Consider the following 15,400-nt stretch of genomic DNA (forward strand, 5'->3'; position numbering starts at 1 on the left):
TCCACACATTTATTTACACGTGGACGCATGTCACCAATGCGGATTTGGCGCTTCTGGTTCACCCACGCTCGTAAAGAAATGATAATGGTGTGGCCTTATTGCGCTTCACAACACACCTCCATTTTATATTTAGCGAGTAGCAGTACAGTAGGAAGGGGATTCATATGGTCGCGGTTTACCTGACACATGAAACGTGACAAATTGGGGGGGTGCACTATCCACTTTAGCCACCAGATGGCAGTAGAACATTGAATATCTTAAAATGTGTTTTGTGGCAATTCCAACTTTGACCACGGCGCCAGTTGCTATGTAGCGCGGCGCTTTCCATCATTTTCAGCAGACTGCATTGCAAAATGATTAACCTTCCCTCTTCCTTTCACGCGAGATTCACCCAGGAATGGGGCCATATCCCTTCCCTAGAGTACATATTGAACGTGAAAGAAAAGCTGTATTGTGTATTTATTCGGAAATCAAATACAAGTGACAGCAAAGATCCGCCACCACAAGCCCACCCTTAGAAGTGTGAAACCTGACCTTCACCCCTCCAAAAATAGAGCAAAAATACATAATAAAGATTTAAAACATCTAATTAAAAAAATTAAATACAAAAATATATTATTTTCTAAGGAAGAAAAAATGACAGTTTCAAAAAAGTAGTGAATTTAAAAGTACATGAGGTCAGTTTTTTCCCCCTTATCGTGATTTCAAATAAGTATCAATAATCGTGGAAACGACCAGGTAATACTGAAATTCAGGTATCCGGGTATAATGTAAACAGGGCTTAGTTCCTCATTAGTCGAGATTTTGGAATGCAAGGCCAAAAATGATTACAAGAAGCAACATGCTTACAGTACAGTACAGTAGGAAGGGGATTCTTATGGCCCCATTTGAGGCGGTTTACCTGACACATGACACGTGCACTATCCACTTTAACCACTCACTAGAGTGTTGAATATCTTAAAATGTGTTTTGTGGCAATTCCAAATTTGACCACGGCGCCAGTTGCTGTGTAGCGTGGCGCTTTCCATCATTTTCAGCAGACTGCATTGCAAAACGATTGACCGCCCCCCTCTTCCTCTCACTGATTCAATTTGCGTTAAATCCGAGGGGAGAATTGTAACTGGAGGTCGAAGCTTCCTGTACGCAAAAAAAATCTACCGTTGGATTCCAGTCAACACGCTGACAAGCGGAGGTTTTCTTTTTGCAAAAAAAGAGTCATTGAAAGGCAGATAAAAGCAGCCTGTATTGTGTTGGATAGTCATTATTCAAAGCTCAGCGCTCCAAGCAGACGAGGAGGAGGAGAGCTGTGTGGGAGGATATTAGCGCAGGTTGACAGCTACAAAAGCCTGCACACACACACACACACACACACACAACATGACATTGTGTTATGTAAGCCCAAAAGGTATTTTCCCAGGAGAGGAAATGACTATTAAATGTTCACTTCCAGGTAAAGACGGAAGCGGCAACAGGGTGCGGGGTTGCGGGGGGTCAACGCGGGCATGTCAGTTTACAATGTTAGCACGTGTGTGTGTGTGTGTGTGTGTGTGTGTGTGTGTGTGTGTGTGTAATAATAACAGTAAGATGACAGACTATCATCAGCATGGGGTTTACAGTCAACAAGAGCATGAGGAGTCAAGTGTGGCAACAAACAAGTGGACTGAAGAACAAATAGTCAGACTGATCGGCCTCAAGAAGACACGAGAACACGAGAGACGTTCTCTGTTGCCATCACATCACCACCAACATATAGGAAACATTTCAAATACTGTGTAGACTTTTTTTATTCATAATATTCTATTCTTACAAGCTTTTTTTCCTTTCTTTTTCTTTGTAACAAAATACGATTGTATTTATTTATTTGTCTTACGTTTTGCACAGCTTCAACATGAGATATCTGTATATTTTGATCAAGTCTATATGGGTATGTTCCCGCTAATTTAGGTAAGAAATAAAAACAATGTCAAAGTAACTGCAACATTTACAAACCCCGTTTCCATATGAGTTGGGAAATTGTGTTAGATGTAAATATAAACGGAATGCAATGATTTGCAAATCATTTTCAACCCATATTCAGTTGAATGCACTACAAAGACAAGATATTTGATGTTCAAACTCATAAACTTTAATTTTTTTTTGCAAATAATAATTAACTTAGAATTTCATGGCTGCAACACGTGCCAAAGTAGTTGGGAAAGGGCATGTTCACCACTGTGTTACATGGCCTTTCCTTTTAACAACACTCAGTAAACGTTTGGGAACTGAGGAGACACATTTTTTAAGCTTCTCAGGTGGAATTCTTTCCCATTCTTGCTTGATGTACAGCTTAAGTTGTTCAACAGTCCGGGGGTCTCCGTTGTGGTATTTTAGGCTTCATAATGCGCCACACATTTTCAATGGGAGACAGGTCTGGACTACAATCAGGCCAGTCTAGTACCTGCACTCTTTTACTATGAAACCACGTTGATGTAACACGTGGCTTGGCATTGTCTTGCTGAAATAAGCAGGGGCGTCCATGGTAACGTTGCTTGGATGGTAACATATGTTGCTCCAAAACCTGTATGTACCTTTCAGCATTAATGGTGCCTTCACAGATGTGTAAGTTACCCATGTCTTGGGCACTAATACACCCCCATAACATCACACATGCTGGCTTTTCAACTTTGCGCCTATAATGATAAATGATAAATGGGTTATACTTGTATAGCGCTTTTCTCTATAACACATACATACAGTACATACACATACATACATACATACATACATACATACATACATACATACATACATACATACATACATATATATATATATATATATATACACACACACACACACACACACACACACATATACATATATATATACATACAAAAAACTTTAAATGTAAAAGCTATTGTAAACATACAAACAAAAAAACAAGAGATCAACATGAGGTAGGCTATCAAAAGACAAGAGATCAACAAGTCCTCAACATGGCAGTAGTGCAACAATTGTCAAATAGAATATCAATACTAAAAATAAATAAACTTTTTAAATAAAGCAGCCTACCGGGAAAAATAAAATTATTGTACCAAGTACTCAAGTATAGAACCCACCATCAAAACAGAACAATAATACTGTCACTTAAATAAAATAAAGGCTACAGTACTCCAAGTTTTAAATAAAGTAGCATACAGGAAAAATAAAATTATGGTACCAAGTACTCTATAAAACCATCAAAACAATAATACCGCAGCAAACGCAACCCCAGTAGCATTTTAATCTAAATTATGCAAATAACAGCCCATCGGCGGCTATTTGGACATAGGCGGTTATTAGGAAGAGGCGGTTAATTCACAAAATGGACCCCGGGCGGCTATTAGGACATGGGCGGTTATTTGTCCAAGGGCGTTTATTTGGTAATATACGGTATATATATATATATATATGTGTGTATATATATGTGTGTGTGTGTGCATATATATATATATATATATATATATATATATATATATATATATATATATATATATATATATATATATATATATATATATATATATATATATATATATTGTCATGTCTGTTCATGTTTTTGTTTTGGCCATGTGTTTGTTATTTGGACTCTTTTTAGTTCCTGGTTGCACTTCCTTGTTTGTTTGTTTCCATAGCAAACCATTAGTTTCACCTGGTTCACATCCTCATGTCACACACCTGTCTCACGTTTTCACTAATCATGTCACCAGTATTTAAGGCCATTGTTGCCAGGCAGTCGGCCTGGCGACATCACTCTGTTCACCTCTGCACACTTCATGCCTTGTCAAGTAAGTTTTTTCTATTCATGCCACAGTTAGCGACTTTTGTTCATGTCCTTAGTTTTTTGCCCACGTGCAAGTTTTTGTTTCATAGTCAAGTTTGTACCTCCGCCTTGTGCGCGCCTTTTAGTGATGGGTTGATGAGGCCTCATGAAGCGTTTCGACACATTGCAAAACTGTATTGATACTGTGTCGATACTGTGTCACTAAATACTGACATCTGCTGGACATTAAAAATCCCTACAGGCAACCTATGGACCGACTCAACTGACACTGATTTAAGACCTAGTATATACAATAATATAAACCAAGTCATTGTATTTCATTTAGGATTATTTCATATCTTCATTTAAATAAAAATATATTTTTATCTTTTTTAGATACAGTCAATAAATAATGTGAACATGTATCGTGACTAGGATGGTAGAAGGTGGGGATTGAACCCCAGTAACCAGCAACCCTCCGATTGCTGGTACGGCCACTCTACCAACTTCGCCACGCCGTCATTCCTGTACCTTTTTCTAGTAACAGTAGTGATGGGTCCACACAGCATGCGTCGAGCTCATAGAGCGAAACCCTGTGTCAGTGCGCGTACCGCTTTTAGAAAGTCACGTGACCGATCATGAGCTGCTTTGGTCACGTGACCGATACGCGAACTGTATCGCACTGACGCCTCCTCTGTGCCCTGTGAGCAACGTTCCCTGTAAGGTGCGCGCCTGCGCAATTGCGCAGTGCTCAAGCGTCCTCCGCGCACACCGTGCGCCGCACAGCAAATATATGCCGCGCACCAAATCAAACCCATCTGAATTCTAAACAAAATAAACACATTTATTCTGTGTAATTTTGAAATGCAACTTTGAGTGACAGTGACAACAAGCTGCCCAACGGTGTTCGTCAACAACACGCATTGCGCCGCTTCCTAATAAACACAGTTTGGCGCGCAGGCGTCAGTGCGATACAGTTCATGAGCGTTCACGTGACCAGAACAGCTCATGAGCGGTCACGTGACCAGAACAGCTCATGAGCGGTCACGTGACCAAAACAGCTCGTGTTCGGTCACGTGACTTTCTAAAAGCGATACGCGCACCAACACAGGGTATCGCTCTATGAGCTCGACGCATGCGCCGATGCATCTGTGTTGCCGGACCCATCACTAGCGCCTTTAGTTTGTTCTTTTTGTTATAGTAAAAAATAAATATGTCCTTACCTTCAAGCCATGTCCGCTCCAACTTTTATTGCATCTCGGAAAAACAAACCCGCCATAGTCCACATCATGACATATATATATATATATATATATATATATATATATATATATATATATATATATATATACACACACTACCGTTCAAAAGTTTGGGGTCACCCAAACAATTTTGTGGAATAGCCTTCATTTCTAAGAACAAGAATAGACTGTCGAGTTTCAGATGAAAGTTCTCTTTTTCTGGCCATTTTGAGCGTTTAATTGACCCCACAAATGTGATGCTCCAGAAACTCAATCTGCTCAAAGGAAGGTCAGTTTTGTAGCTTCTGTAACGATCTAAACTGTTTTCAGATGTGTGAACATGATTGCACAAGGGTTTTCTAATCATCAATTAGCCTTCTGAGCCAATGAGCAAACACATTGTACCATTAGAACACTGGAGTGATAGTTGCTAGAAATGGGCCTCTATACACCTATGTAGATATTGCACCAAAAACCAGACATTTGCAGCTAGAATAGTCATTTACCACATTAGCGATGTATAGAGTGTATTTCTTTAAAGTTAAGACTAGTTTAAAGTTATCTTCACTGAAAAGTACAGTGCTTTTCCTTCAAAAATAGGGACATTTCAATGTGACCCCAAACTTTTGAACGGTAGTGTATATATATTCACATATATATATATACACACACACATACATATATATATATATATATATATATATATATATACATATATATATATATAGTATTAAAATGTAATCATAATATTAAGTAATAGTCTAAGTATATTTTTTCAATAAAATAATTCTAAAAAAATGTTGGTTTTTGGTTTTGTATGAGCTTTGGCGAATATATTTTCTAGTTTTATAGTATTTATTTAAAAAAAATATACATACAAATATATATAAATATATATATATATATATATACACATACACATACATACATACATACATACATACATATATACACACACACACATATGTATATGTGACAGCCAGTGGCAAAGTTAAGAATTGCCCCATCCCGTGGTCTGTTGTCTTACAGCAGCAGCATAAATTATTTCTTCATCTAGAAAATAAAACTTGATTGACGATATCAGAGAGGGTCAAAATAATAGGAACAAATCTCATTATGAAATAACCACACTATAAAACATATTGTCAGAGTTGCTCCGTTTTTTAACCCAGTGCTATTTGAAGTTTTGCTACTGTGTAATACTGTAGTAGAATGATACGCGTACAGTAAGTGATAACATGTCGTACAGGTCACATGGCGGTGGCCGCATCATCGTCGCCAACTGTGCTGTGACTGAGACAGACAATATGTCCCCACACTCTTTACTCGCCAAGAAATATTTTTGGAAAATTAACAGTTTTTTTCCCCTCATTTTTCTCTGCGTGTTCCTCCTTCCTTGAATCTGAATTAGACTTTGACAAACATCATCATGACTCAACTTGTCAAAATCCTCTTCTTCTTTTTTTTTTTTTTTTTAAAAAGCAACATTTTTAAGATGTTTTAATAATTTTTTTCAATGATTTTTAAAAATGTTTTTTTTTTTATTTGACAGATTATGACGCAGGGGTGGAGGCCATGTTTCATGTTGTCAGTGTTTGACAGTTCGTGTCCAAAGTGCGGCCCCGGTGCCAAATTTGTCCCTCAGCTAGTTTTTTATCGGCCCTCAACATGTTCTGAAAATGTAAATAATGAATTATTAATAAACTAACCCAAACAACTAATTTGCGTACATTGAATTGGTTTAAGCATACTAACATTATGACAGATTTATGCTTTTGAAATGGAGTGGTAATTGTTTTTGGCGACACCTAGTGGTCAAAATAATTCATTCAATTAATAAGCACATGATGCAGGTAACCGAACGATGCGAACACGTTTGTTACTGGATAATTTCTAATACGCTTCAGCCTTGGAGACTTTGTATCTGTACGTGATATGCAACGACAAATATTTGATACTTGTTTGTATCGACATGTCATATTTTAGACTGAAAAATTGTTCAGCCAACACCACTAATTACATATGCCTAGCTTGTGTGCTATTGTGTGCTTAGTTGCTGTGTAGCTGCTAGATGTTAACTGGCTGTCCAGCGTTGCGCGGCAGGACTGCTTGTATCAGAGATTCTAGATGACACTTCTAATAATGTTATACAGTTGCATCTATAAAAATGTGAATTATGTGGGAATGTATTCCTTTTAGCAGTTCAATACAAAAGTAAAACTCATCGGATTCAATGTACAAAACCCAAAACCAGTGAAGTTGGCACGTTGTGTAAATCGTGAATAAAAACAGAATACAATGATTTGCAAATCCTTTTCAACTTATATTCAATTGAATAGACTGCAAAGACAAGATAATTAATGTTCGAACTGAGAAAGTGAATTATTTTTTGCAAATAATCATTAACTTAGAATTTAATGGCAGCAACACATTGCAAAAAAGTTGGCACAGGGTCATTTTTATCACTGTGTTACATGGCATTTCCTTTTAACAACACTCGGTAAACGTTTGGGAACTGAGGAGACCAATTTTTGAAGTTTTTCAGGTGGAATTATTTCCCATTCTTGCTTGATGTACAGCTTAAGTTGTTCAACAGTCCGGGGGTCTCTGTTGTGGTATTTTAGGCTTCATAATGCGCCACACATTTCCAATGGGAGACAGGTCTGGACTACAGGCAGGCCAGTCTAGTACCCGCACTCTTACTATGAAGCCACGCTGTTGTAACACGTGGTTTGACATTGTCTTGCTGAAATAAGCAGGGGCGTCCATGAAAAAGACGTTGCTTGGATGGCAACATATGTTGTTCCAAAACCTGTATGTACCTTTCAGCATTAATGGCACCTTCACAGATGTGCAAGTTACCCATGCCTTGGGCACTAATACACCCCCATACCATCACAGATGCTGGCTTTTCAACTTTGCACCTATAACAGTCCGGATGGTTCTTTTCCTCTTTGGTCCGAAGGACACGACGTCCAGTTTCCAAAAACAATTTGAAACGTGCACTCGTCAGACCACAGAACACTTTTACACTTTGCATCAGTCTATTTTAGATGAGCTCGGGCCCAGCGAAGCCGGCGGTGTTTCTGGGTGTTGTTGATAAATGGCTTTCGCTTTGCATAGTAGAGTTTTAACTTGCACTTACAGATGTAGCGACAAACTGTAGTTACTCACAGTGGTTTTTTGAACTGTTCCTGAGCCCATGTGGTGATATCCTTTACACACTGATGTCACTTTTTGATGCAGTACTGCCTGAGGGATCAAAGGTCACGGGCATTCAATGTTGGTTTTCGGCATTGCTGCTTACGTGCAGTGATTTCTCCAGATTCTCTGAACCTTTTGATGATATTACGGACTGTAGATGGTGAAATCCCTAAATTCCTTGCAATAGCTGGTTGAGAAAGGTTTTTCTTAAACTGTTCGACAATTTGCTCACGCATTTGTTGACAAAGTGGTGACCCTCGCCCCATCCTTGTTTGTGAATGACTGTGCATTTCATGGAAGCTGCTTTTATACCCAATAATGGCACCCACCTGTTCCCAATTAGCCTGTTCACCTGTGGGATGTTCCAAATAAGTGTTTGATGAGCATTCATCAACTTTCTCAGTCTTTTTTGCCACTTGTGCCAGCTTTTTTGAAACATGTTTCAGGCATCAAATTCCAAATGAGCTAATATTTTGAAGAAAAAAAAACGTTTACCAGTTCAAACTTTAAGTATCTTGTCTTTGCAGTCTATTCAATTGATATACATTGAAAAGGATTAGCAAATCATTGTATTCTGTTTTTATTTACTATTTACACAATGTGCCAACTTCACTGGTTTTGGGTTTTGTAATATTACATTATTGTACTTCTCATACAATACTGGACATATATTGTAAAACAAATGGTGTCTAATCAGCCACCAGACAAGTCTCAGCCTGAATTGGACCCTCGGAGTAGAATGTGATTCATACTGTGTACACAACACGTATGTTTTGTCAAATTATAGCAGCTATAATGTGTGTTTATGAACAAGCACGAGCAATAATAAGTTCCCCAGTGCGAGCGATGCTAGCCTTTAAACGAGCTGACTTGGCTGACCTTTGCAGCAAACACACTCAGCATAAAAAAGGTTGAGGATGACGCTGCCGACGATTTGGGGAATTTAAGGAAACAAGGAAAGTAAAATGGAAAAAATTATATTCATGTTTTGCCTGGCCTCCTTTAAACTTGTCATATTGACAACATTGGGGGGGGGGGCAGTGCACCTGTCTCACCCAAGACAGATGTCCTCTCTTTAGGTGGTCCTGCTACATCCTGGACCACATAATATGATCCCCTTGTTATCAGTAGTCTTTTTCCACTCATAATATTTTTATGATTTGCTTTTAATCCATACTAACGCCTTGATTGACCCAGTTTATGTGTTTCTATTATTTATACAACTATTTGTTACATTTCACATACTGTTGTATGTAAGTATTCCCTTATTCATTCCTCACGCTGTGTTAAACAAAATGATTCCATTAATATATTGCTCTATTAATAACCAATACTGTTTATTATTAATCATGTCTAGATTACTATTACTGTACATATTAATAAACATTTCTGTCAACATACCAGAGTTAACCAAACTGCTGTTTCTCACCTGCACGGATGATAAAAGTCACCCTGAAAAAAAGCAGAAGACATATTTACTGTACATAAAAATAGAGCAAAAAAAAAGTACAATTAATATTCTTATATGATTCATATTTTTGGTTTCATTGAATTAACCAGTGTTGTTTTAAATTCCTTGTGCCTTGACTGACATTTGTATTAATATTGTCTTAATTGTAGTAAAAAAAAAAAAAAATGTATTCATGTAATTGATGATTTCAGGAATTTGCTGACATTGATTCAATGTATTATGACATTATAATATTTGTTCTAGAAAAAAAATACGATATTACCAAATATGTGATTATTGAAGTCATGGTGCTTAAACATGACATATGTGCCTCAAATTAGTGCCAAGATGATACATATCATGTCAGTCATGTGCTGTTTCCATGGCAACGTGGGGCATGGACAGGGAGAAATAATTAAAAAAAACAACTTAAGAAGTACACAGGGAAAAAAATCAGTAGATTTTAAAGTATTAAAAAAAACCAACAAAAAACTAGCAGCTCCACAGGAATTTTAATGGGAAGACGGGACCACTTTTATTTCTACAGTAAAATTCTGCCAACTGAGCAGCCCTTTTTTCACTGTTAAATCTACCGTCTTTTTTCACAGTCTACACTACTCATAACGCTACACATGATTGGTAGGTTGGAGTTCAAATCCCAGCCGAGTCATACCAAAGACTATAAAAATGGGACCCATAACCTCCCTGCTTGGCACTCAGCAACAAAGGGTTGGAGTTGGGGGTTAAATCACCAAAATGATTCCCGGGCGCGGCGCCGCTGCTGCCCACTGCTCCCCAAGGGGATGGGACAAATGCAGAGGACAAATTTCACCACATCTAGTGTGTGTGTGACAATCATTGGTACTTTAATCTTAATGTTGAGGCGGTACAACTTCATAAGTGCAGAAATACCTTTATTGCCACCACTAGAGGGCAGTAATTATGTAATTTACTGTATAAATTGCTGATTATGCAAAACCAACTTTTTCCACCTGTTGGTTCCTGTTTTTGCGTATTTGGGATCCCTTTTAGTTCAGGAAATGTGAAATTGAACCATGGAGGCATGTCGGAGATATTTATATCCTCTAAGCGAGCCTTTTGGAATTGCGCCGTCATGCGATGTTTTTCACACCGGTGATGTCAGCGGATTAGCCATATATGGTAGAAATTTACCCAAAGTGCTTTGCGCTAGTCGGCCATTGTAGTCCATGCTGTAGTCATAAAGCTCTGTCTTTTTCTCTATCCTCTTGTTGTGGGGCAGACTGGCTCATACATGCACATGCATCCGCCACTGTTGCTATTTTTAATACAAAGTAGCGCATAGTTGTAACTTATATCTGTCGGTAGCCTCGCTATGGAAGTGCTAAAAACTAAGATGACGGGGAGAAGACGCTGTCGAAGTGGAGGCACGTGAATAAGATCGTCCACAAAATGGCACAACCTTAAAAGACGGTTAGAAAGCTGCTTGAAGATGATATGTAAAACATAATCTATGCAACATTTTGACCAAAGCACCACCATTACATGTTATGTAGACCACAAGGACGTGTTTTACAGGAAGAAATCATAATGTGACCCCTTTAAAGCGCACAATGGCTGACATAGCATTGTACAGTAACAGCGTTCTGGTTCGAGATGTTTACCTTGTGCATATGTGATAAAACAATACATTATTAAAGCATTGGATTATATTCCAAAAACATGCACCTGGGGATAGGTTGATTGGCAACATTAAAATTGGCCCTAGTGTGTGAATGTGAGTGTGAATGTTGTCTGTCTATCTGTGTTGGCCATGCGATGAGGTGGCGACTTGTCCAGGGTGTACCCCGCCTTCCGCCTGAATGCAGCTGAGATAGGCTCCAGCACCCCCGCGACCCCGAACGGGACAAGCGGTAGAAAATGGACGAATGGATTATATTCACCTATATTTAGAGATGTAGCCATATACCGTAATTTCCGGACTATAAGCCGCACCTGACTATAAGCCGCACCAGCTAAATTTAGGGGAAAATACAGATTGCTCCATATATAAGCCGCACCCGACTATAAGCCGCAGGGTTTTGATGTGTAATTAGCGTAGTATATAGGGGTTCCTGCTACCACGGAGGGGATTGTCGGGACAGAGATGACTGTTTGGGAACGCAAAGCGTCCCATTTATTAACTATAAATCTTTCAATCATTCAATCAAACTTTCACATCTTTGACATGGCGAACAGCATTCGTGCAGAGTACAAATAATACAACGCTGCAAAGTAATACAAAGTGCTCGCCTGTACGTTATCAAAATAACCAGCCTACCTGTATATGAAAAGTCAGTCTTTAATCATTGTGTCATCGTCTTCCTCCTGCGTACTAAAACCACCCAAATCCTCTTCGTCGGTGTCGGAGAAGAAAAGGCCGTATATAAGCCGCACCCTTGTATAAGCCGCAGGGACCAGAACGAGGGGAAAAAGTAGCGGCTTATAGTCCGGAAATTACGGTATATTGTTTTTTCCTAAATAGTCATTAAGTAATAGACACTATTTTTACGTTGAATTCACCTGCAAAATAAATAGACATTATTTATGTGAGATAATATTAATAACTACTGTTTTTATTAGATTTTTTAAAACATTGTTTTACCATTATATTTTATGTAAAATAATATCACTGTATTTGTATTTATCATCAGGACTATGTAAACTTTACTATATTATATACATCTTTTTAGTATTAAGAATATCAAAAATATATTAACAATAATATAATATTGAATTAAAATTGATAAGATGCTCTATATCAATATAAACAGTTGATTTGCATTGTGATTAACTATTTGTCAACCAGCAGTCTAAGTTTTAGAATTTTAATTAGGATAGCAAATGATAAATATGCTCACAAACATATTGGCAGTTTGGGTAATTAGTATTAAACTCAATATTTTATATGAACTTGTGCGAATGTCTTTATATTAGTATTTTGTCATGTTTTATTGTCCATTAAAAGAACAAACGCCTCCACACCGAGTGTGGGATATAGTGACACCGAGTGGCATCGTTGAGAACTGCACCATCCTAGGGCCCATTGCTTATGGCAACATCACTAATTACTGTATTACGTTTTATATAGACAATAAAACAGAAATAATATTAATAACCACTGGTGTTTATCTGTATATACGCAACTTCAAAATAGAGATATTTATGTAAAATATCCATCCATCCATCCAATAAAAATATCACTATAATTTTTTATTACAAAAAATATATAAATATTAAAATATATATTTTTATATATTATATGCATTATATTAGTATTATCAATGATTTAATAACAATCGTATATTACATTAGGTTAACCTGCAAAACAGAGCCAATTTTAGATCATTCTTAAATGTTAATGCTATGAAGGACTGCATCATTAGTAGTTGTTTTTATACTACAGTTTTATCTATATATTTAATTAAAAGTTACTCCATTCTGTGCAACATTGTTTTTCATATTACAATAAATTGGCCAACTTCAAATTGCACTTAGATTGAGTGCCATCTAGCGGCCTACCATGGTATGACCGACAAATGCCACCAGTTTGACTTTGTGTACAAAAAACTGTTGTTTTTTTTTATTTAAAAAAAAAAAAGGTACTCCATTCTGTGCAATACAAACATCCAGTGGTACCAGTATCACTGATATCGGTTTTGAAACAAAAAAAACAATAAATTAAAAATTAGAAAAGTAATTTACAAGTCAATATTTCCAGTCCCAGAAACGTGTTTTGTGTCGCGTGATTTTAGTAGTTAGAAAGTGATTAAATTCTGACAATACATGTCCAAATATAAACATGAATAGGAGATCATGTGGAATCATCGCTACATTGCTGTTGGAATGACCAAATCAGTCTATGGATTGATGCAAAAATGTTAAATCGTGTGTAAAAAAAAAAATAGTCCAGCACATTGCTGTGAAAGTCTTTTTTTTTTTAAAGTCTCTTTTTGCCTGGCTGCAATAGGCAGCGGAAGATCACATGACCTCAATGTGAAGTGTGGAAAACCTGGATCATGAATGTGGGTGCAAGTACAAGATGGCACCAGAGTCCTCCAGTCTTTTTAAGGCTTCCGCTTCATTATTGAGGTCATGATGAGAGTGCTACAAATACAAAAAAGATGAAATAGCCATTAAAAGGCACGTGTATCCCTTTCAGAGCTGCCTCTCCTTACCTTCATGGACTTCATGGTGTCATAGCCGTAGTAATGAATGGGGTGATTGATGCTTTTGGAGATGGGGTAGCCAAAACCTGCTATGTGGACCACGTCGCAGTAGTTGAGAGCGACGAAGATGGCGAGGATGCCAGTGGTGGGATGTGCCGAGTTCTAGGGGAAACAAAGAGTGTCACCTGTAAAGCTGAAGATTACAACAGTTTAACATAAACTCTTAACGAAATGGAACCTCGATGAATGAACGCCTCTATTTGCGACATTTTCAGTCTACGAACCTTTAGATCGAGTCAAATACGCCTCTGTCTTGGCGTACGAACGCCTCATTCATTTATTTAGTCATTCATTAATTTTGTGTACCCACTGAAAACCCTATCGGGGCTGCCATTTTGGTGACATCACCTCCCGTACATGCAGTCACAGCCATTTTAAAGAGGCGGGGGTCCCTACATTACATCCTGTTTACGTATTTGCAGAGTGGCCTGTTGCTCGTATAGATAAATGAGAAGCACTAGCAGGTAATAGCATTTCCGAGGATACCATTTGCGAAAAGGCTCGTCATTTATATGGCGACTAGATATCCAAAAGTGACCATGCTGGAACCAGCACGGAGGAACAATTTAAAGGCCTACTGAAATAAAAATGTTTTATTTAAACGGGGATAGCAGATCCATTTTATGTGTCATACTTCATCATTTTGCGATATTGCCATATTTTTGCTGAAAGGATTTAGTATAGAACAATGTCGATAAAGTTCGCAACTTTTGGTCTCTGATAAAAAAAAAACCTTGCCCCTACCGGAAGTAGCGTGACGTTGTCAGTTGTTCACTCCCTCATATTTTCCTATTGTTTTCAACGCAGCTAGAGCTATTCAGACCATTACCCCATTAATTTGAGCGAGGATGAAAGATTTGTGGACGAGGAACGTTAGAGTGACGGACTAGAATGCAGTGAAATACATATTTTTTTCCGCTCTGGTACAAGCTGGCTCATTGGATTCCACACTCTCTCCTTTTTCTATTGTGGATCACGGATTTGTATTTTAAACCACCTCGTTTACTATACCCTCTTGAAAATGAGAGTCGAGAATGCGAAATGGACATTCAGTGCCTTTTATCTCCACGACAATACATCGACGAAGCTCTTTAGCATGAGCTAACGTGATAGCATCTGTCTCAAATGCAGATAGAAGCAAAATAAATAAATCCCTGACTGGAAGGATAGACAGAAGATCAACAATACTATTAAACCATGTACATATAACTACACGGTTAATAGATCTCAGCCTGGCAAAGCTTAACAATGCTGTTGCTAACTTAGCAACTTAGCAACCGGACCTCACAGAGCTATGATAAAAACATTAGCGCTCCACCTACGCCAGCCAGCCCTCATCTGCCCAGCTCATCAACACCCGTTCTCACCTGCGTTCCAGCGATCGACAGCGCGACGAAGGACTTCACCCGATCATCGGTGCGGTGGCCGGTTAGCATCGGCTAGCGCATCTGCTATCCAAGTGAGTAATTCTTGTTGT

General features: G+C 38.1%; 1 protein-coding gene and 1 long non-coding RNA gene across 3 annotated transcripts in view; one reads left to right on the forward strand and one right to left on the reverse strand.

Annotated features, from left to right (window-relative positions):
* The first annotated feature begins 3,766 nt into the window (after window positions 1-3,766).
* LOC133658459 (uncharacterized) overlaps window positions 3,767-15,400 on the forward strand; it is a 13,758-nt gene continuing 2,124 nt past the window's right edge. Inside the window, exons 1-2 of the long non-coding RNA XR_009827468.1 lie at window positions 3,767-3,806; window positions 15,302-15,382. This is a non-coding gene — a long non-coding RNA (uncharacterized LOC133658459). The remainder of the gene's footprint in view (window positions 3,807-15,301; window positions 15,383-15,400) is intronic.
* Window positions 13,263-15,400, reverse strand: part of st3gal4 (ST3 beta-galactoside alpha-2,3-sialyltransferase 4) — a 76,122-nt gene continuing 73,984 nt past the window's right edge. For both annotated transcript variants that reach the window (XM_062060533.1, XM_062060532.1), the window contains 2 exons: window positions 13,873-14,025; window positions 13,263-13,801 (listed from right to left, as the gene is read on the reverse strand). In XM_062060533.1, coding sequence (XP_061916517.1) covers window positions 13,712-13,801; window positions 13,873-14,025 — 243 coding nt within the window. In that variant the 3' untranslated portion in view covers window positions 13,263-13,711. The remainder of the gene's footprint in view (window positions 13,802-13,872; window positions 14,026-15,400) is intronic.

The sequence above is a fragment of the Entelurus aequoreus genome, linkage group LG10, assembly GCF_033978785.1.
Source record: "Entelurus aequoreus isolate RoL-2023_Sb linkage group LG10, RoL_Eaeq_v1.1, whole genome shotgun sequence".
Taxonomy (NCBI): Eukaryota; Metazoa; Chordata; class Actinopteri; order Syngnathiformes; family Syngnathidae; genus Entelurus; species Entelurus aequoreus.